The sequence below is a fragment of the Rana temporaria genome, chromosome 1 (assembly GCF_905171775.1).
Source record: "Rana temporaria chromosome 1, aRanTem1.1, whole genome shotgun sequence".
Taxonomy (NCBI): domain Eukaryota; kingdom Metazoa; phylum Chordata; class Amphibia; order Anura; family Ranidae; genus Rana; species Rana temporaria.
In genome coordinates, this window is record NC_053489.1 from 184,676,170 (window position 1) to 184,698,558 (window position 22,389).

The window sequence follows — 22,389 nt, forward strand, 5'->3', positions numbered from 1 at the left end:
CACTGGGAAATGTAGCCTCATGCGCAGTTAAAGGAAAATGTCAAAAACGTAAGGTCAAGTCCATTATCATAAAACACGCCCCCTTACACACATTTGAATTAGGCGCCCTTACGCCAGCCTGCTTTAGGCTACGCCGCCGTAACTTAGCAGGCAAGTACATTGTGAATCATGTACTTGCCTCGCTAACTTACGGCGGCGTAGCTTAAATGCCTTAAGCTACGCCGCCGCAAAGTTGCGGCAACGTACCTGAATCTAGGCAATAGAGCCCCGACTGACAGCAATGGGCTCCCGCTGCTGTCTTAGCCAATGAGAAGGGGGGAGTCCCTATACAGCCAAAGCTATTGTGAACATTGCTGGATCAGAGGGGCTCAGTTAAGGATTGGGGGGGGGGCAAGGGGGAGCCACTGTACACAGAATGTTTTTTTACCTTCATGCATAGTAAAAAATCTTCTGCCTTTAGAACCACTTAAAATTAGCTTTGCAGTAAGATCCTAACTATATCTAAATCTCCTCCCACCCCTATTCTGAGCCTATTCTGTCTACCTACCCTGTAAAAGGGAAGATGTCTATACTTCCCTAGTTTGAGGGGCGCTCTGGTTTGGTCCGGTTCCCAGCGCTGACAATGGCTGCCCCCCCATAGTAAGCCTAATGGCCTGTACACACGATCCGAATATCATACAACTTTTTCCGCTTAATAGTCGCATGTAAAAATTGAATAGGGTAATAAAGTCACAAAAATTCTCGTACGACAGAAAAAAAAAAAAGATCGGAAGTGATGTCATCATGTGTTGTAATGTATATTTATTGTATTTTCGGACGACAACTATACTGAGTAAATGAAAATCGTACGATCTGGAATTGTAGGAGGAACATTTTCATGCTGGTCCGATCGAATGATATCAGATGAACTGTTGTGATCGGCTCTCGACTGTAGCGTACACATGATCCGAAAATCGTACGATTCTTCCTCGGATGACCGCTCTCGTCCGATATTCGGATCGTGTGTACGGGCCATAAGGGTGATGTCATTGTCCAGGTTCTGCAGCAGGTGATCTATCTCTCCTGGAGAGATCATGTGACCGAACTGGAGACCCTCAGAATAGGTAAGTATAAACGGCTTTCTTTTACATGGTAGCTAGAATAGGCTTAGCATGGGGGTGAAATCAGATTTAGGTATAGTTAGGATTTGACTGGAATGCTACAGTAACTCTAAACTTTTTTTAAAGCATCCCTATGGTAATTTTGAGGTACCGTAGTTTGACGCCATTCCACGAGCGCATGCAATTTTAAAGCATGATATCTTAAGTATCTATTTACTCACGTAACATCACCTTTCACAAACAAATTGGAGTAACTATTGTGATTCGTTTTTTTTTTATTTTTTTTATTAAAGTGTATCATTTAAAAAAAAAAAAAAAAAAGTGTTTGGAAGACAGCTGCACAATTACGCTGTGACAAATATTGCAACAATTGCCATTTTATTCGCTAGGGTCTCTGCTATATATATCTATAGAAAGTTTGGGGGTTCCGAGTAATTTTATTGCCAAAAAATACTAATTTAATTTAAACATAAAGTTCCAGAAAAGGCCTGGTCAGCAAGTGGTTAAGATGATGGAGAGGGCCAGGAAGAAGCTCCTCTAGGCTCTGTGCATAATGATTGCCAATGTTTTTTTATGGGATCCGTTCACACCTGTGAGACAGTCTGCTTTTGGAACATAGATCTGTGTGCATGTACTGGTGCATACTGTGTACAGACATATCTTGTAACTGCAGTCTATGGGTTGCACCTTCTACAGGGGGGGGCCCAGGACACTTTGTACAGGGGGGGGGGCAGGACACTTTGTACGGGGGGAGGGCCAGGACACTTTGTACGGGGGGAGGGCCAGGACACTTTGTACGGGGGGAGGCCCAGGACACTTTGTACGGGGGGAGGCCCAGGACACTTTGTACGGGGGGGGGCCCGGGACACTTTGTACGGGGGGGGGGGGGCGGGACACTTTGTACGGGGGGGGGGGGGCGGGACACTTTGTACGGGGGGGGGGGGCCGGGACACTTTGTACGGGGGGGGGGGCCCGGGACACTTTGTACGGGGGGGAGGCCCGGGACACTTTGTACGGGGGGGAGGCCCAGGACACTTTGTACGGGGGGGGAGGCCCAGGACACTTTGTCGGGGGGGGGCCCGGGACACTTTGTGGGGGGGGGGGCCGGGGACACTTTGTCGGGGGGGGGGCCCGGGACACTTTGTCGGGGGGGGGCCGGGACACTTTGTACGGGGGGGGGCCCAGGACACTTTGTACGGGGGGGGGGGGCCCAGGACACTTTGTATGGGGGGGCCCCCAGGACACTTTGTACGGGGGGGCCAGGACACTGTGTACGGGGGGGGGGGCCAGGACACTGTGTACGGGGGGGGGGGCCAGGACACTGTGTACGGGGGGGGGGGGCCAGGACACTGTGTACGGGGGGGGCCCCCAGGACACTTTGTACGGGGGGGCCCCCAGGACACTTTGTACGGGGGGGCCCCCAGGACACTTTGTACGGGGGGGCCCCCAGGACACTTTGTACGGGGGGGCCCCCAGGACACTTTGTACGGGGGAGGCCCCCAGGACACTTTGTACGGGGGGAGGCCCAGGACACTTTGTACGGGGGGGGGGGGCCCAGGACACTTTGTACGGGGGGGGGGGGGGGCCCAGGACACTTTGTACGGGGGGGGGGGGGGGGCCCAGGACACTTTGTACGGGGGGGGGCCCAGGACACTTTGTACGGGGGGGGGGGCCCAGGACACTTTGTACGGGGGGGGGGGCCCAGGACACTTTGTACGGGGGGGAGGCCCAGGACACTTTGTACGGGGGGGAGGCCCAGGACACTTTGTACGGGGGGGAGGCCCAGGACACTTTGTACGGGGGGGAGGCCCAGGACACTTTGTACGGGGGGGAGGCCCAGGACACTTTGTACGGGGGGGAGGCCCAGGACACTTTGTACGGGGGGGAGGCCCAGGACACTTTGTACGGGGGGGAGGCCCAGGACACTTTGTACGGGGGGGAGGCCCAGGACACTTTGTACGGGGGGGAGGCCCAGGACACTTTGTACGGGGGGGAGGCCCAGGACACTTTGTACGGGGGGAGGCCCAGGACACTGTGTACGGGGGGGAGGCCCAGGACACTGTGTACGGGGGGGCCCCCAGGACACTGTGTACGGGGGGGGGGGGGCCCAGGACACTTTGTACGGGGGGGGGGGCCCAGGACACTTTGTACGGGGGAGGCCCAGGACACTTTGTACGGGGGGGCCCCCAGGACACTGTGTACGGGGGGGGGGGCCAGGACACTGTGTACGGGGGGGGCCTCCAGGACACTTTGTACGGGGGGGGGGGGCCCCAGGACACTTTGTACGGGGGGAGGCCCAGGACACTTTGTACGGGGGAGGCCCAGGACACTTTGTACGGGGGGGGGGCCAGGACACTGTGTACGGGGGGGGCCTCCAGGACACTTTGTACGGGGGGCCCCCTGGACACTTTGTACGGGGGGGGGCCCCCAGGACACTTTGTACGGGGGGGGCCCCCAGGACACTTTGTACGGGGGGGGCCCCCAGGACACTTTGTACGGGGGGGGGGCCCCAGGACACTTTGTACGGGGGGGGGCCCCAGGACACTTTGTACGAGGGGGGCTCCCAGGACGCTTTGTACGGGGGGGGGCCCCCAGGACACTTTGTACGGGGGGGGGCCCCCAGGACACTTTGTACGGGGGGGGGGCCCCCAGGACACTTTGTACGGGGGGGGGGGGCCCCCAGGACGCTTTGTACGGGGGGGGGCCCCCAGGACGCTTTGTACGGGGGGGGGGGCCCCCAGGACACTTTGTACGGGGGGGGGGGGGCCCCAGGACACTTTGTAGGGGGGGGGGGCCCCCAGGACACTTTGTACGGGGGGGGGGGGCCCCCAGGACACTTTGTACGGGGGGAGGCCCAGGACACTTTGTACGGGGGGAGGCCCAGGACACTTTGTACGGGGGGGGGGGCCCCCAGGACACTTTGTACGGGGGGAGGCCCAGGACACTTTGTACGGGGGGGGGGCCCAGGACACTTTGTACGGGGGGGGGGGGCCCAGGACACTTTGTACGGGGGGGGGGCCCAGGACACTGTGTACGGGGGGGGCCCCAGGACACTTTGTACGGGGGGGCCCCCAGGACACTTTGTACGGGGGGGCCCCCAGGACACTTTGTACGGGGGGGCCCCCAGGACACTTTGTACGGGGGAGGCCCCCAGGACACTTTGTACGGGGGAGGCCCCCAGGACACTTTGTACGGGGGGAGGCCCAGGACACTTTGTACGGGGGGGGGGGGCCCAGGACACTTTGTACGGGGGGGGGGGGGGGGGGGGGCCCAGGACACTTTGTACGGGGGGGGGGCCCAGGACACTTTGTACGGGGGGGAGGCCCAGGACACTTTGTACGGGGGGGAGGCCCAGGACACTTTGTACGGGGGGGAGGCCCAGGACACTTTGTACGGGGGGGGAGGCCCAGGACACTTTGTACGGGGGGGAGGCCCAGGACACTTTGTACGGGGGGGAGGCCCAGGACACTTTGTACGGGGGGGAGGCCCAGGACACTTTGTACGGGGGGGGGGCCCCCAGGACACTTTGTACGGGGGGGGGGGGGCCCCCAGGACACTTTGTACGGGGGGGGGGGCCCCAGGACACTTTGTACGGGGGGGGGGGGGGCCCCCAGGACACTTTGTACGGGGGGGGGGGCCCCCAGGACACTTTGTACGGGGGGGGGGGGGCCCCCAGGACACTTTGTACGGGGGGAGGCCCAGGACACTTTGTACGGGGGGAGGCCCAGGACACTTTGTACGGGGGGGGGGGCCCCCAGGACACTTTGTACGGGGGGGGGGCCCAGGACACTTTGTACGGGGGGGGGGGGCCCAGGACACTTTGTACGGGGGGGGGGGGCCCAGGACACTGTGTACGGGGGGGCCCCCAGGACACTTTGTACGGGGGGGCCCCCAGGACACTTTGTACGGGGGGGCCCCCAGGACACTTTGTACGGGGGGGCCCCCAGGACACTTTGTACGGGGGAGGCCCCCAGGACACTTTGTACGGGGGGGGGGGGCCCAGGACACTTTGTACGGGGGGGGGGGGGGGGGCCCAGGACACTTTGTACGGGGGGGGGGGCCCAGGACACTTTGTACGGGGGGGAGGCCCAGGACACTTTGTACGGGGGGGAGGCCCAGGACACTTTGTACGGGGGGGAGGCCCAGGACACTTTGTACGGGGGGGAGGCCCAGGACACTTTGTACGGGGGGGAGGCCCAGGACACTTTGTACGGGGGGGAGGCCCAGGACACTTTGTACGGGGGGGAGGCCCAGGACACTTTGTACGGGGGGGAGGCCCAGGACACTTTGTACGGGGGGAGGCCCAGGACACTTTGTACGGGGGGAGGCCCAGGACACTGTGTACGGGGGGAGGCCCAGGACACTGTGTACGGGGGGGCCCCCAGGACACTGTGTACGGGGGGGGGGCCCAGGACACTTTGTACGGGGGGGGGGGGGGCCCAGGACACTTTGTACGGGGGGAGGCCCAGGACACTTTGTACGGGGGAGGCCCAGGACACTTTGTACGGGGGGGCCCCCAGGACACTGTGTACGGGGGGGGGGCCAGGACACTGTGTACGGGGGGGGCCTCCAGGACACTTTGTACGGGGGGGGGGGGGGGCCCAGGACACTTTGTACGGGGGGAGGCCCAGGACACTTTGTACGGGGGAGGCCCAGGACACTTTGTACGGGGGGGGGCCCCCAGGACACTTTGTACGGGGGGGGGGCCCCCAGGACACTTTGTACGGGGGAGGCCCAGGACACTTTGTACGGGGGGGGGGGGCCCAGGACACTTTGTACGGGAGGGCCCAGGACACTTTGTACGGGGGAGGCCCAGGACACTTTGTACGGGGGAGGCCCAGGACACTTTGTACGGGGGGAGGCCCAGGACACTTTGTACGGGGGGGGGGGGGGCCCAGGACACTTTGTACGGGGGGGGGGGGCCAGGACACTTTGTACGGGGGAGGCCCAGGACACTTTGTACGGGGGAGGCCCAGGACACTTTGTACGGGGAGGGCCCAGGACACTTTGTACGGGGGAGGCCCAGGACACTTTGTACGGGGGGAGGCCCAGGACACTTTGTACGGGGGGAGGCCCAGGACACTTTGTACGGGGGGAGGCCCAGGACACTTTGTACGGGGGGGGGGGGGGCCCAGGACACTTTGTACGGGGGGGGGGCCAGGACACTTTGTACGGGGGGGGGGGGGAGGCCCAGGACACTTTGTACGGGGGGGGGAGGCCCAGGACACTTTGTACGGGGGGGGCCCAGGACACTTTGTACCGGGGGGGCCCAGGACACTTTGTACGGGGGAGGCCCAGGACACTTTGTACGGGGAGGGCCCAGGACACTTTGTACGGGGAGGGCCCAGGACACTTTGTACGGGGGAGGCCCAGGACACTTTGTACGGGGGGAGGCCCAGGACACTTTGTACGGGGGGAGGCCCAGGACACTTTGTACGGGGGGGGGGGGGCCCAGGACACTTTGTACGGGGGGGGGGCCAGGACACTTTGTACGGGGGGGGGGGAGGCCCAGGACACTTTGTACGGGGGGGGGAGGCCCAGGACACTTTGTACGGGGGGGGCCCAGGACACTTTGTACGGGGGGGGGCCCAGGACACTTTGTACGGGGGGGGGGGGCCCAGGACACTTTGTACGGGGGGGGGGGGCCCAGGACACTTTGTACGGGGGGGGGGGGCCCCAGGACACTTTGTACGGGGGGGGGGCCCAGGACACTTTGTACGGGGGGGGCCCCCAGGACACTGTGTACGGGGGGGCCCCCAGGACACTTTGTACGGGGGGGGGGGGCCCAGGACACTTTGTACGGGGGGGGAGGCCCAGGACACTTTGTACGGGGGGGGCCCCCAGGACACTGTGTACGGGGGGGCCCCCAGGACACTTTGTACGGGGGGGGGGGGCCCAGGACACTTTGTACGGGGGGGGAGGCCCAGGACACTTTGTACGGGGGGGGCCCCCCAGGACACTGTGTACGGGGGGGCCCCCAGGACACTTTGTACGGGGGGGGGGGGCCCAGGACACTTTGTACGGGGGGGAGGCCCAGGACACTTTGTACGGGGGGGGCCCCCAGGACACTGTGTACGGGGGGGCCCCCAGGACACTTTGTACGGGGGGGGGGCCCAGGACACTTTGTACGGGGGGGGGGGCCCAGGACACTTTGTACGGGGGGGGGGCCCAGGACACTTTGTACGGGGGGGGGGCCCAGGACACTTTGTACGGGGGGGGGGGCCAGGACACTTTGTACGGGGGGGGGGCCCAGGACACTTTGTACGGGGGGGGGCCCAGGACACTTTGTACGGGGGGGGGGCCCAGGACACTTTGTACGGGGGGGGGCCCAGGACACTTTGTACGGGGGGGGGGCCCAGGACACTTTGTACGGGGGGGGGGGCTAAGGACACTTTGTACGGGGGGGGGGGGCCCAGGACACTTTGTACGGGGGGGGGGGGGCCCAGGACACTTTGTACGGGGGGGGGGGGGGGCCCAGGACACTTTGTACAGAATGCATGAAAACACACATCAATCGGCATAGATGCAAAGTGTGCCTCCAGCCTTACTTTGCATACATTGCACTTATACTTAATACAGTCAGACCCTCCTATCAATGTGAACCTAAATCAGAGAGGAGCACAGGAGAAGCCTTGGTGGCTGACAAAGGTCGGAGTTGGCACCTTGTGGGGTCTGATCTCGGGCATTCCCCCATATCCCACCTGGCAGTGCTGGCCTACACTAAGCGTCAGGCCGCAATAAGGGAAGAGCAGCTATCCTTATTCCTCACCTGAGATGATCTGGCCTTCTGTGCCAGCTGTCAGCACCGCCACCACCATGCCTATGACAAGTAGCCCTGGAGCCCCCGGGCCCGCCATCCCTCTGTTCTTCGCACACTCGGGTTGCTAAGAAGCCATGTCAATGAGAGCGTTGCGTTCCACAGTAACCATGGCCCCATCCACCAATCACTCCGAGAGCCTGAGTCACGTTGGTGGGTCCCTACAGCCAGCTAACGATCTGCCCTCTAGAAGCCCATCCCCCAGGGCGGGCCGTCTATTCAGCCTATCAGCGGAAGGCTGGCCATCCCGGAAGTGCTGTGTGTAGAGTGAGCCGTGGAGAGGAAGCGACGTGGAGTGTAGTGGAGATTTTATCTGTGACACAAGAGCCCGGCCCGGAGCGGCGGACACACACCATGGGCTCTCTGTTCCGGAGTGATCCTATGTGCCTGGCACAGCTATTCCTACAGGCCGGCTCGGCCTATGATTGTGTCAGCGAGCTGGGAGAGATGGGGCTGGCAGAGTTCAGGGATGTGAGTATTCGCTGCCTTATTTGTTTTCTGACTTCTAGTCTGCTTCTATGTTCCAGGAGGGAATGGTGATCGTCCATAGTGACAGGTGTATGGAGCCTTCTATTGGTGATCGTCCATAGTGACAGGTGTATGGAGCCTTCTATTGGTAATGGGTGATCGTCCATAGTGACAGGTGTATGGAGCCTTCTATTGGTAATGGGTGATCGTCCATAGTGACAGGTGTATGGAGCCTCCCATTGGTAATGGCGATCGTCCATAGTGACAGGTGTATGGAGCCTTCTATTGGTATTCGTCCATAGTGACAGGTGTATGGAGCCTTCTATTGGTAATGGCGATCATTCATAGTGACAGGTGTATGGAGCCTTCTATTGGTAATGGCGATCATTCATAGTGACAGGTGTATGGAGCCTTCTATTGGTGATCGTCCATAGTGACAGGTGTATGGAGCCTTCTATTGGTGATCGTCCATAGTGACAGGTGTATGGAGCCTTCTATTGGTGATCGTCCATAGTGACAGGTGTATGGAGCCTTCCATTGGTAATGGTGATCGTCCATAGTGACAGCTGTATGGAGCCTTCCATTGGTAATGGCGATCGTCCATAGTGACAGGTGTATGAAGCCTTCTATTGGTAATGGGTGATCGTCCATAGTGACAGGTGTATGGAGCCTTCCATTGGTAATGGCGATCGTCCATAGTGACAGGTGTATGGAGCCTCCCATTGGTAATGGTGATCGTCCATAGTGACATGTGTATGGAGCCTTCTATTGGTAATGGCGATCGTCCATAGTGACAGGAGTATGGAGCTTCTATTGGTAATGGTGATCGTCCATAGTGACAGGTGTATGGAGCCTTCTATTGGTAATGGCGATCGTCCATAGTGACAGGTGTATGGAGCCTTCTATTGGTAATGGGTGATCGTCCATAGTGACAGGAGTATGGAGCTTCTATTGGTAATGGCGATCGTCCATAGTGACAGGTGTATGGAGCCTTCTATTGGTAATGGCGATCGTCCATAGTGACAGGTGTATGGAGCCTTCTATTGGTAATCGTCCATAGTGACAGGTGTATGGAGCCTTCTATTGGTAATGGGTGATCGTCCATAGTGACAGGTGTATGGAGCCTTCTATTGGTAATGGGTGATCGTCCATAGTGACAGGTGTATGGAGCCTTCTATTGGTAATGGGTGATCGTCCATAGTGACAGGTGTATGGAGCCTTCCATTCATCAGCTAGCACTTCCATTGATAATGATGACATCCTTAGAGACGGATATATGGAGCCTTCCATTCATCAGCTGGCACTTCCACTGAGCAGTTCACTGTTTGCTTGGGTTGGGTGGGTGTGATATCTACATTTACCATTATTTACAGTGAAGAACAAATCTTTTAAGGGGAACTCTATCCGAGTAATGTCAGTACTAAACAGAATACAAAATGTTCTGTGAATGGACAAGGGCGGGGAGGGCAAATGACAAATCCCTGCAGTGATGGAAGTTGGGTGCTGAAGAAGTTTTAAACAATATAGTGAATGGATTAAGCTGGCCTTACATTTTACAATTTTCTTATTTTATTTCCTTCAGATTTACTATGTAGTGCAAGGGCCTACCTGATTGCATACAAATAGAAAGTGTTTTGGTTTGACCTCATGGTTTTGGTAAATCTAAAGGAAAATTGTATAATGTATGGCAAGGTTTGGTACCCACCTCCCCTGGATATGGACAGAATGCTGCTAGCCTGATAATAGTATATGGAAAAGGAAAGTTTTTCTCCCAAGGGCCTATGCGCAGCTTAAAGAATTAAATAATTGTTTGTAGAGCTGCACAATTAATCGTTAAAAAAATCTTGATCTCGATTCAACCCCCCTGACGATCTCCAATGCAGAGTTTGCCGATTCTTTTGTATAACTGGAGAGTAGAGAGACTTAAAAGAGTTGTAAAGGAAAACATTTTTTTGCCTAAAATTAATGTCTGAAAGGTAGACAGACAGAATAGTGTAATGATTCTGTTAAAAAACTAGTAAATACCTATTAAATTCCTTCATCTATATCACCTCCGGCATTCTAGTTTCTGTTCTCTCATTTCACTTCCTGGTTTGCATCGCTTGTTCATGTAAGAACTACATTTCCCAGTATGCATTGCGGCACACCCATAGTAGAGAGCGTCCTGCCGCACAGATGTAGTTCCCAGGAGGGGGTGAGCACGTTACTGACCACCGCAGTAAAGCCTCCCATCACGGTGGTCAGTAAAATCAGACAAGCAGGAAGTGAACAGAACAGAGAAGAAATAGAGCAACTTCTGAGCAAAAACGAACAATGAGGAAGTGAAAAGAGGAATGTCTGCAGGTAAAGCATGCTTATTATGAAAAAAAAAAAAAAATCATTTACAACCCCTTTAACCACTTCAATACCGGGCTTTTATACACACCTCCATACCGGGCCTATTCTGGCACTTCTCTCCTACATGTACAAATCACCATTCTTTTGCTAGAAAATTACGCAGAACCCCCAAACATTATATATGTTTTTTTAGCAGACACCCTAGGGAATAAAACAACGGTCATTGAAACGTTTTATCTTGCACGGTATTTGCGCAATAATTTTTCAAACGCCTTTTTTTTTTGGAAAAAAATAACAAAACAGTAAAGTTAGCCCAATTTTTTTATAAAATATGAAAGATGATATTACACCGAGTAAATAGATACCTAACATGTCACGCTTTAAAATTGCGCACACTCATGGAATGGCGCCAAACTTCGGTACTTAAAAATCCCCATAGGCAATGCCTTGAATTTTTTTACAGGTTACCAGTTTAGATTTACAGAGGAGGTCTAGTGCTAGAATTGTTGCTGGCACTCTAACGCACGCGGCGATACCTCACATATGTGGTTTAAACGGCGTTTACATATGTCGGCGGGACTTGCGTGTGCATTCACTTCTGCGCGCGAGCTACTGGGGACAGGGGCGTTAAAAATATATATATATATTTTTTTTTTACATATTTATTTTTTTACACTTTTTTTTTTTTATTATTATCACTTTTATTCCTATTACAAGGAATGTAAACATCCCTTGTAATAGGAATGTGTGTGACAGGTACTCTTTATGGAGAGATGCGGGGTCAATAAGACCCCACATCTCTCCTCCAGGCTGGAAAGCATGAAATCGGTGAAAAAAAATTCACCGATCTCATGCTTGCTGTTGCTTAGCAGCCGCAATCGCGGCTTTTTTTACTTACGGGGACCTGGGTGTGAGGTCATCACAAAGCGCCCGTGTCCTCCGATGGTCATAGAGATGACTGGTGACCATCTTGTCACCAGTCATTTCTATGCTTCCTGCCAGCGCCGGACGATTCGTTCTCCGGGCCCCCGATGGCACGGGAGAGCCCGGAGAAGCACTGGGAGGGGGGGGGGATGTCCCCTCCCGCCGCCTATAAGAACGATCAAGCGGCGGAACCGCCGCTATGATCGATCTCATGTTGCACAGAATCGCCGGCAGAAGAGAAGGATATCTGAATGATGCCTCTAGCTGCAGGCATCATTCAGATATCCCCCCACAAAGCCCAGGACGTCATATGTCGTCCAGACTTGTAGTTCTCAATGAAACACAGATGTGGTGATCACCGTATTCATAGGCCATTGACACTTCAACACCCAACTGAAAGTCTGTTCCTCTGTAAAGGCATAGGGCCGGAGGAAACGTCTGTAGGAGCCCTTTCATTGTGCCCACAATCCCCTGATCGCAGGTGCGAGGTTTTGCAGGCTCCTGTAGAAAAAAATAAATAAATGCACATTTTTTTCAGCAAATATACGTGCATTTCTTGTTTTTCTCTAGAAGGTGGACTGAGCCTTTAAACACAGGCACTATAAACATTTTACCCCCATTAGAAGAGGTAACTTTTTTTCCCTTTTAGATATCTTGATCTTTGTGGCTGCTGACTTTTAACCACTTAAGCCCCGGACCAAAATGCAGGTTAAGGACCAGGCCCCTTTTTGCGATTCGGCACTGCATCGCTTTAACTGACAATTGCGCGGTCGTGCGACGTGGCTCCCAAACAAAATTAGCGTCCTATTTTTCCCACAAATAGAGCTTTCTTTTGGTGGTATTTGATCACCTCTGCGGTTTTTATTTTTTGTGCTATAAACAAAAATAGAGCGACAATTTTGAAAAAAATGCAATATTTTTTTACTTTTTGCTATAATAAATATCCCCCAAAAATATATATATAAAAAAAAAAATTTCCTCAGTTTAGGCCGATACGTATTCTTCTACATATTTTTGGTAAAAAAAATAGCAATAAGCGTTTATCGGTTGGTTTGCGCAAAATTGATAGCGTTTACAAAATAGGAGATAGTTTTATTGCATTTTTATAAAAAAAAAATTTTTTACTACTAATGGCGGCAATCAGTGGTGACTGCGACATTATGGCAGACACTTCGGACAATTTTGACACATTTTTGGAACCGTTGTCATTTTCACATTGCAGTTTGGGAGTTAACCACAGGGGGCGCTGAAGGGTTTATGTTTCACCTAGTGTGTGTTTACAACTGTAGGGGGGGTGTGGCTGTAGGAGTGACGTCATCGATTGTGTCTCCCTATAAAGGGGATGACACGATCGATGCAGCCGCCACAGTGAAGCACGGCGATCGGGTCCGCGGTCCCAGAGCTTTGGACCGGGTCGCGGGCGCGTGCCCACGATCCACGGCTGGGTAGATGTACAGGATGTGCCGGTACGTCCATCTGCCCACCCGTGCCATTCTGCCGACGTATATTTACAGGCGGCGGTCCTTAAGTGGTTAAGTTAAGGACACTTGCCTGTCCAGGGAGCCTGCAATGGCGGCACCTCAGGCGATTCTATTTTTTTAATCGTGTCACGGGTGCTGCCACTGCCATTCCTTGTGAGGGAAATCGTCAGTTAAGCCTTGCGGCTTCACAGCTGGTTTTCTACCAGCAGTGGGGGGGACGTTGCTGATGCGAGGTCTCCCATAAGTGGGGATGGGTACCTGCTCCCCCATCCCCAGCAAAAGGTGCCAAATGTGGCAGCTGAGGGGGAAGAAAGCAAACAAGCAGAGCTCCACTTTTAGCTTCCAAGTAGAAATTAAGTATGTATTTTTTTTATATATATATATATATTTAAAAAAAAAAATTGTTGTGAGTAGAAATAAATAAGAATTCAAGAGAGGACTAGGACACAGGTGTGTGTGTGTGTATATGTAATATAATATAATATAATATCAAATTTTTTTTTTTTTTTTTTTTACATTTTGGAAAAAGGCTCCATTCATGCTTGTGTGACTTGTCATGCAACTTTGGACACTTAGGGGCAGATTCACAGAGCAAGTACGCCGGCGTATCTTCAAATTTCCCACGTCGTATCTTTTAGTTTGAACCAAGATACGACGGCTTCTGGGTTCGATCCGACAGGCGTACGGCTTCGTACGCCTTCGGATCGTAGGTGCAATACTTCGGCGCCCGCTGGGTGGAGTTTGCGACGTTTTCCGCGTCGGGTATGCAAATTAGCGATTTACGACGATCCACGAACGTACGCGCGGCCGTCGCATTTTCTAACGTCGTCTGTAGTTGGCTTTTTCCAGCGTATAGTTAAAGCTGGTATTTTGTGGCGTATAGATAGACTTGCCATGTTAAAGTATGGCCGTCGTTCCCGCGTCAAAATCTGATTTTTTTTTTTCGTAAGTCGTCCGTGAATAGGGATGGACGTAAGTCACATCTAAGTTAAAAAAATGACGCCCTAGCGACGTCATTTAGCGCAATGCATGGCGGGAAATTTTGTGACGACGCATGCGCAGTTCAATCGGCGCGGGGACGCCAATTTGAATTCTGCCGCCAGAAATACACTACGCCGCCGTAACTTACGGCGCAAATTCTTCCTGGATTCGACTTAGAGCCAGGTAAGATACGGCGGCGTAGCGTATCTCTGATACGCTGCGCCTTTCTAAATCTATGTGAATCTGGCCCATAATGTCACGTCACAAGGCGGAGAACATGTATTTCAATGGAAGCCCTTCAAATCTATGAAACTTTCAGTTGCAATGAATTGCAAAATGTTCCTGCGCTACTTTGCAACCTGAGTGCCAAAGACTGCAATGTAAACACTCAAAAGTCAACAGTTTTCCCGACTGCAGAGACCCATCCAGTCACACGTCTGTCTTTGACCCCTGCCAAAGTCACATCAAAGTGGCAATGAAAGTTGCATGTTTTTGGAGTCGCACAAGTGTGAATGGAGCCTAAGGGATGGTTATAACCGCTATCAGTGTTTTTTTTTTTTTCATCTGTGTCCCAGTGGGGAGCTTTCCCTTTTACTTCCTGTCCTATAGTCACAATAAGAAGTGAGAAGAAATGTTTCCAAAGTTGTCATCAGAGCTGGCATCCCTATTGGAAGATTTTGCCTTTATTCCTGTTCTGGTAACCAATCAAAATTTGGGATGTTAATGGGGTAAATCTTACTAAAAGGGACACAGACAGCCATAAAAACCGGACGGTTTTAACCCCTCCCGACTCTATCCTAAACAAAACAAAACGTCTTTCCTTTAGTTATACTTTAACCTCTTGACCACTGGGCACTTAAACCCCCTTCCTGACCAGACCAATTTTCAGCTTTCGGTGCTCTCACAATTTGAATGACAATTACTCCGTCATACAACATTGTACCCATTTGAAATTTTTGTCCTTTTTTTCACACAAATAGAGCTTTCTTTTGGTGGTATTAGATCACCTCTGGGTTTTTTATTTTTTGCGCTATAAAAGAAAAACGACCGAAAATTCTGTAAAAAAAAAACAAACAAACTTGTTTCTGTCATATTCGCAGGTTATTTCTCACACACAGCATATGCATACCACGAATGACACCCCAAAACACATTCTGCTATTCCTCCCGAGTATGGCGATACCCCATGTGTGCAACTTTTACACGGCGTGGCCACATAGAGAGGCCCAACATGCAGGGAGCGCCATCAGGCGTTCTGGAGCACCCAGGCCAATTCTGACATTTCTCTCCTACATGGAAAAATCACAATTTATTTGCTAGAAAACTACATAGAACCCCAAAACATTATATATGCGGAGTATTGGGGTATTGCGGAGTATTTGGGTATTGCAGAGTATTGGGGTATTGGGGGTATTGCAGAGTATTGGGGTATTGCGGAGTATTGCAGAGTATTTGGGTATTGCAGAGTATCGCGCAGGGTATTGCAGAGTATGGGGGTATTGCAGAGTATGGGGGTATTGCAGAGTATGGGGGTATTGCAGAGTATGGGGGTATTGCAGAGTATGGGGGTATTGCAGAGTATGGGGGTATGGCAGAGTATGGGGGTATGGCAGAGTATGGGGGTATGGCGGAGTATGGGGGTATGGCGGAGTATGGGGGTATGGCGGAGTATGGGGGTATGGCGGGGTATGGGGGTATGGCGGGGTATGGGGGTATGGCGGGGTATGGCGGGGTATGGGGGGGGGGTATGCAGAGTATGGGGGGGTATGCAGAGTATGGGGGGGTATGGCGGGGTATGGCGGGGGTATGCAGAGTATGGGGGGGTATGGCGGGGTATGGCGGGGGTATGCAGAGTATGGGGGGGTATGGCGGGGGTATGCAGAGTATGGGGGGGTATGGCGGGGGTATGCAGAGTATGGGGGGGTATGGCGGGGTATGGGGGGGTATGCAGAGTATGGCGGGGTATGGCGGGGTATGGCGGGGGTATGGCAGAGTATGGGGGGGTATGGCAAAGTATGGGGGGGTATGGCAGAGTATGGGGGGGTATGGCAGAGTATGGGGGGGTATGGCAGAGTATGGGGGGGTATTGCAGAGTATTGCTGAGCTGGGAGGGATGGCTGGATCTGTGACTGCAGTTGTCACAGATCCAGCCACAGCACTGCTGACACCCCGCGCTCCCCCCCCTCCTCCTCTCGCACTGTACCGAACGGTACAGAGAGGAGAGGGAGGAACCGGCGTCATCAAATGACGCCGGTTTGTTTACAAGTGATCGCTCCGTCATTTGACGGAGCGATCACGTGGTAAACAGCCGCGATTCGCGGCAATTTACTGTGATCCGTGATGCGCCGGGTCTTCTAGACCCGGCGAGCACGGACACTTCCGCGAGCGCGCCCCAGGGGACGCGCAAACGCGGAAGTGCACGAGGACGTCCCAGGGACGTCCTGTCACAATAACTCGACCGCGCTGTAGCAGTATTTCTGCTATGGCGCGGTCGGCAAAAGGTTAATTAACGCCCGCCGTAAAGACAAATGACAGTGGGCGGGATGCTCTGTTTGTTCTGGGACAATGTCATATGACGTCGCCCCAGTCTGTCCAATCGGAGCCAGTCACATGTAAACAAGGAAATGCCATTTATCGACTCTCATCGCCTTACACCGATGGAGTGTGAGGAGAGCCGATCGGTGGCATCTCCTCACAGGGATGCCCATAAAGGCTGCCTTTCAGTGACATCTGCATATCAGTGCAGCCTCATCAGCACACATCAGCGAAAGAGAAAAATTACTTATTTACACAATTTTATGACAAACTAACAAAAACTTTTTTTTTTCTTTTTTCTGAATTTTCGTTTTTTTTTTTGCCAAAAATGAAAAACCCAGCAGTGATTAAATACCACCAAAAGAAAGCTGTTTTTGTTTTTTGTTTTTTTAAATCATTTGGGTACAGTGTAGCATGACCGGGCAAATGTCATTCAAAGTGTGACAGTGCTGAAAGCTGAAAATTAGTAAAGGCATTTCACAGTTTAAATGGGTACCAAGGAGCTGACATATCGCCTTCCAGCCACCTTTCAACTGTTAATAAGTGATTTATCACACATTGCTTTTCAGAGAGGTGACAAGGGGTGCTGCTAGTGTTATCAAGCCCTTAGAGCGCTCTTCACTCCTTTTCCTGTCCTGACACAAATTCATGACATTTTTTTACAACAGAGCTACAAATGGCAATGCAAACCTGACAGACTCTAACCCTCCTATGCAGTTGTAAAAAAAAAAAAAAAAGACTCTCTTGTAGTTGTATAGAAATTCCATCTGGATTGTATTATTGTGCGTTTACAAGAGAGTGCATTTCCTCTCCTGTCTTGCCTGTCTAGTCAGAACAGGAAGAGACAAGAAATATACTCCGTGGGGCACTTGCAACATTTTAAACTTACTGACTCAGTCCAAAAGGAACTCTTTTTCTGCAGGTTTATTTTTACATGTTGCTAAGTGAGAAAATATGATACAGTACATACCAAAGTAATAGAAAAATTATATTTACCTTTTAGTGTAATATGTATCTACTGTGTAACTATATAAGGAACTATTTCAACATCGGTCCAGGCCAGCTGAGAAGTCTTATCACAGCTACAGCTGGATGTATGTGAAATGCCACCTTAATGACCAGGCCATTTTTTGGGGGGCTATATACTAAAGACCAATTTTTTTTATTTATTTTTTACTTTTCTGCTATAATGTTTATCCCCAAAAAAATAAAAAAATAAAATGAATGAATTCATCAATTTAGGCCGATTATATATTCTTCTACATTATGTTAGTTAAAAATACCACAATAGGCATATATATTTTTTTTTTTTGCAAAATGTCTACAAACTATTGGCTAGATTTAGATTTAGATTTTTTTTTTTATTGTCTTCACTGTTTTTTTTACCTTTTGGGACTGCCGCAGACAAATCTGACCCCAAATGACACTTTTTGGACCAGTGACACTTCTACATCAGTGCTAAAAAAAAAAAAAAAAAAAAATGCACTGATCAATGTAAAAATTACGCTGGGGTTAAAAGTAGGGGGCGATCAAGGGGTTAAGTGTGTTCCCTGGGTGTGTTCTAACTGGCAGGTACATGACTGGGAGCAGTAGATCACTGTCATGTCACTAGGCAGAACGGAGAATCTCTTTGTTTACATCTGCCTCTCCTCACCCACCACGATCGTGGGTAACGGGCAGACATCGAGCTGACCTCTTTCATGTGTACATCTAAAAAGAAGAAAAAAAAAAACGATAGCTCCTCCTTTAAAGCAGGGGTTCACCCGAATTTTTTTTTTTTTAACATTAGTTTGAGGCTAATTGTGGGAAGCAGAATCGGGTGTTTTTTTTTTTTTTTTTAATTAATGCAGTACTTGCCGTTTTAGAGATCGATGTTCTCCGCCGCTTCCGGGTATGATCTTCGGGACTGGGCGTTCCTATTTGATTAACAGCCTTCCGACGGTCGCATACAGTCTGTCACGAGTTGCCGAACGTCGGTGCGGCTCTATACGGCGCCTGCGCACCAACGTTCGGCTAGTTTCGGGAACTGGTGACGCGCTGTATGCAACCGTCGGAAGGCTGTCAATCAAATAGGAACGTCCAGTCCCGCAGCCCATACCCGGAAGCCGCGGAGAACATCTATCTCTAAAACGGTAAGTACTGCATTGATTTAAAAAAAAAAAACACCCGATTCTGCTTCACATAATTCGCCTCAATCTAATGTTAAAAATTGATTTTTTGGGTGAACCTCCGCTTTAATTCTTATTTGAAACTATCCCAAACCCCAATTTAAATGACTAATCTAGGGGTCAGACTGGTTCGCCTAGAACTCATCTTGCACTGCTCGTTTCAATAAGAACATTTCAGAACAGGGAAGATGTCCGCGACTTGTGTTCGTGAACCGAAGCGGAGTTCACTTCCCGAAGCAATTTTTTGTGAACTCTTCTGTTCGTGAACCGAGTTCTTCATGAACTAAAGCGTTTGTTAACCAATATATCACTGTATTTTATGTCCTACAGTTACAAAATTCTAAAGTGTTTTAAATATATGTAAACTGGAACAATAAGCTTTTCTGACTTTGCTTTATTACCCGCTTCCCGCCCAGCCGCCGTCGTTATACTGTTGCAAAGCGGCTCTTTCCCACAAATCGCTGTAGCTGTATGCCGCTGCGTGAACTGGCTTTTGTAGGCGTGCGCTCCCGTTGTCCAGCAGGGGATCCAATCAGCGGGTCTGTCAGACTCGATGTCCGCCGGCCACCCGCGATCGTTCCCTGCAGTGACAGAATGGGCGTCTGCCTGTGTAAACAAGGCAGATCTCTGTTCTGGCAAGGGAGATCACACAGATCACGTCTTTCTGCTATGCAGGCAGACGGATCTCTTTTTCCCCAGTCACACAGTCCTCCATACAGTTGAACACAAACAGGGAACACATTTAACCCCTTGATTGACCCTGATGTTAACCCCTTCCTTGCCAGTGTCATTAGTACAATAACAGTGCATATTTTTAGCACTAATTACTGTAAGAATGTCACTGGTTTCCAAAAAAGTGTCACATTTAATTTAGGTGTCCGATCTGTTCGTCGCAATGTCGGAGTCCCGCTAAAAATCACTGATCGCCGGCATTTTTTATTTTTTTGCCAAAAATATGTAGCAGAATACATATCTGCCTAAACTGATGAATACATTTCGTTTTTTTTTTTTTTGATAAACTGCATTATTTTAAAATAAATTGTACTTTGGTTTAGGCCCCTTTCACATGGACGGACCGTTCAGGTCCGCCTGTCAGTTTTGACGGCGGACCTGAACGGCCACTTCATGCATCTCTATGGAGCGTTGGATGTCAGCGGAGACATGTCCGCTGACATCTGACCCGATCCGGTCCACTAAAAACAGACGTTTGGGGATACGTCCCCATCCGTTCCTGGCGGATCGGGTAAGATCTGATGAAAACGGACATGCTGTCCGTTTTCATCAGATCGCTCCATAGGAGACAGCGACGGAGTCCGCCTAGTGTGAATGGAGCCTAAGATAAAACCTTAAAGTGATACTAAACACACATTGTTTAATGTAGATTGTACCTTCTATTTCTGTAGGTCGGGGGTCAGCAACCTGTAGATCGAGGATAGGTTACTGGTAGGTCACGGTCTGGGTTTGGTCACCCGCCATCCTAAAGCAGCAAACAGAATGCAATGTAGAGGGACTACTTTTAAAGTTGGAGCTGTTGTAGGGAGCAAGAGCTGCATAAGCCTATTTCTCCTCTGTAGTGCTGTGTGCACATGTGGCAGCAGATGTTATACGCCCTGTCATGGTTGGTGGGTGTAGCACCTGCCAAGCATGACCCATTCAAGTGAATGAGGCTGCTCTGCAACCTTATGCAGTGCAGCAAACAAGGGGTTAAAGCAGGCAGTGCTGTGTTTTCTCTCCACCTGCTTTAACCCCTTGGACCTCACAGAAGCATGCGCTTGCAGAGTGGCCCCATTTACTTAAATAGGTAGTGATTGGCAGGTGGTAGCACCAATCAAAAGCAAGAGGGTGATTTATTCCTGCTGCGACATCTGTACACCTAGGGCTGCTGCCTTAACAGCTAAAGGAGGTGAGGATTGGGGGCTGTAAACTCAATCGTAGGGTTTTTTCACACCTGAGCGTAGCATTTTTATGGCCAGAAAGTCACTCGATTTTTATACAGGTCAAAAGGTCACCAACGTAAAAAACCTTTACCTACCTAAATGTTTTTTCCAAAACGACTTTAGGCGTTTTGGAGCTTCTGGCTTCAGCCGTTTTGGAGTAGAGACGCAAACCATCTCCATAGAGAATAATTGATTTCCCCCCAGGCTTCAAGCTCCAAAACACTCAGGTGTGAATGGGGCCTTAGGCCGCGTACACACGGTCGGTCCATCCGATGAGAACCGTTCTCCATCGGTTAACCGATGAAGCTGACTGATGGTCTGATGTGCCTACACACCATCAGTTAAAAAACGATCGAGTCCAACGCGGTGATGTAAAACACAACGACATGCAGAGAAAAATTAAGTTCAATGCTTCCAAGCATGCGTCGACTTGATTCTGAGCATGCGTGGGTTTGTAACCGATGCTTTTGCATACTAACCGTCGGTTTTGACCTATCAGTTAAGCGTCCATCGGTTCAATTTTAAAGCAAGTTCTAACATTTTTGACCGAAGGATAACAGACTGATGGGACCCACACACGATCGGTTTGGACCAACGAAAAGGTCCTTCAGTCCATTTTCATCGGTTTGGACCGACCGTGTGTACGCGGCCTAAGGGTGCCGATCTGGAATGCAACTGAGGACTTATTCACAAGTGCAGAATGCTTAATAGATGTATAAACTAAGTTTGGAAGAAAAAAAACTGGACATCTTCTTTTGAAAAAAAAAAGAAGTTTATTGAAGAGCAGTACAGTACAATTTAATGCCACCAGAACATCCTGGGGCAGAGTGAAATACACACAATACATAGTAAGTATTTGACATAGATTAACAACCGTCACTCAATATAAAATCGGTTACCCTACCTACCTAACTAACTAACGATCCTGTAGAAGCAGGAAATCCATCTCTTAAACTCACCGTTGGAAAAAAATGGATGACTTGTTTAAGCTGCCATGAATTAATCTTTAATAACATATTGAAATACTTCAATAAATGACCTTAGATTGTGTGTTTGGTTCTCTTTCCTTATAACCGCGCAAAAAGTAGTAAGAAAATGGCAGCACACCTGTGTTGCCGGCCTCAGCGGTTTGCAGCAGGCAATCGCTGAATGTGTTCTAAAAATATACAATATGATGATGGATGTTTTCTGCATGTGCTTGCATTGCTTGTGTATTCTAAACACATTTTAAATCTATTTTAACAGCTGAACCCTCATGTGAGTGCCTTTCAGAAAAGATTTGTTGGTGAAGTAAAGAAGTGTGAAGAGTTGGAAAGAATATTAGGTGGGTAGTGAAAATATCCATGTTTGGGTTTTGTGATATGCATGCACTACCGCTTTCTTTGTTTCGTGCTTTATATATCTTGGATGGGTTTGGCAACTGCATACTTGTACCTGGTCAGACATAAGCTATTAGATGTTATGATTTGCATCTAAAAGGGATCTGAACTATGAAAGCTGTATTCAAAAAGCAAAGTCACTAGCATTGCCTGCGGGCTAATTGTAGCTGATCATTTCTCTATTACTAGCTTTACCAAGCCTTGTTCTGTGTTGTTCGAAAGAAAAGAGCTGAAGTTACACTCTAAAGAACTCATTGAGGAGA

At 51.0% G+C, this 22,389-nt stretch overlaps 2 protein-coding genes across 3 annotated transcripts in view; one reads left to right on the top strand and one right to left on the bottom strand.

Moving 5' to 3' along the window:
• The window catches only part of TCTN2 (tectonic family member 2), a 69,135-nt gene extending 61,034 nt beyond the window's left edge, over window positions 1–8,101 (bottom strand). Inside the window, exon 1 of one of the 2 annotated variants that reach the window (XM_040347336.1) lies at window positions 7,870–8,098. In XM_040347336.1, the coding sequence (XP_040203270.1) occupies window positions 7,870–7,957 (88 nt within the window). In that variant the 5' untranslated portion in view covers window positions 7,958–8,098. Of the gene's footprint in view, window positions 1–7,869 lie in introns of both variants that reach the window. The other variant, XM_040347337.1, reaches the window with a different exon arrangement.
• Window positions 8,102–8,149: 48 nt separating this feature from the next.
• Window positions 8,150–22,389, top strand: part of ATP6V0A2 (ATPase H+ transporting V0 subunit a2) — a 96,890-nt gene continuing 82,650 nt past the window's right edge. The window contains exons 1-2 of the mRNA XM_040347335.1: window positions 8,150–8,388; window positions 21,993–22,071. Of these exons, the coding sequence (XP_040203269.1) occupies window positions 8,272–8,388; window positions 21,993–22,071 (196 nt within the window). The 5' untranslated portion in view covers window positions 8,150–8,271. The remainder of the gene's footprint in view (window positions 8,389–21,992; window positions 22,072–22,389) is intronic.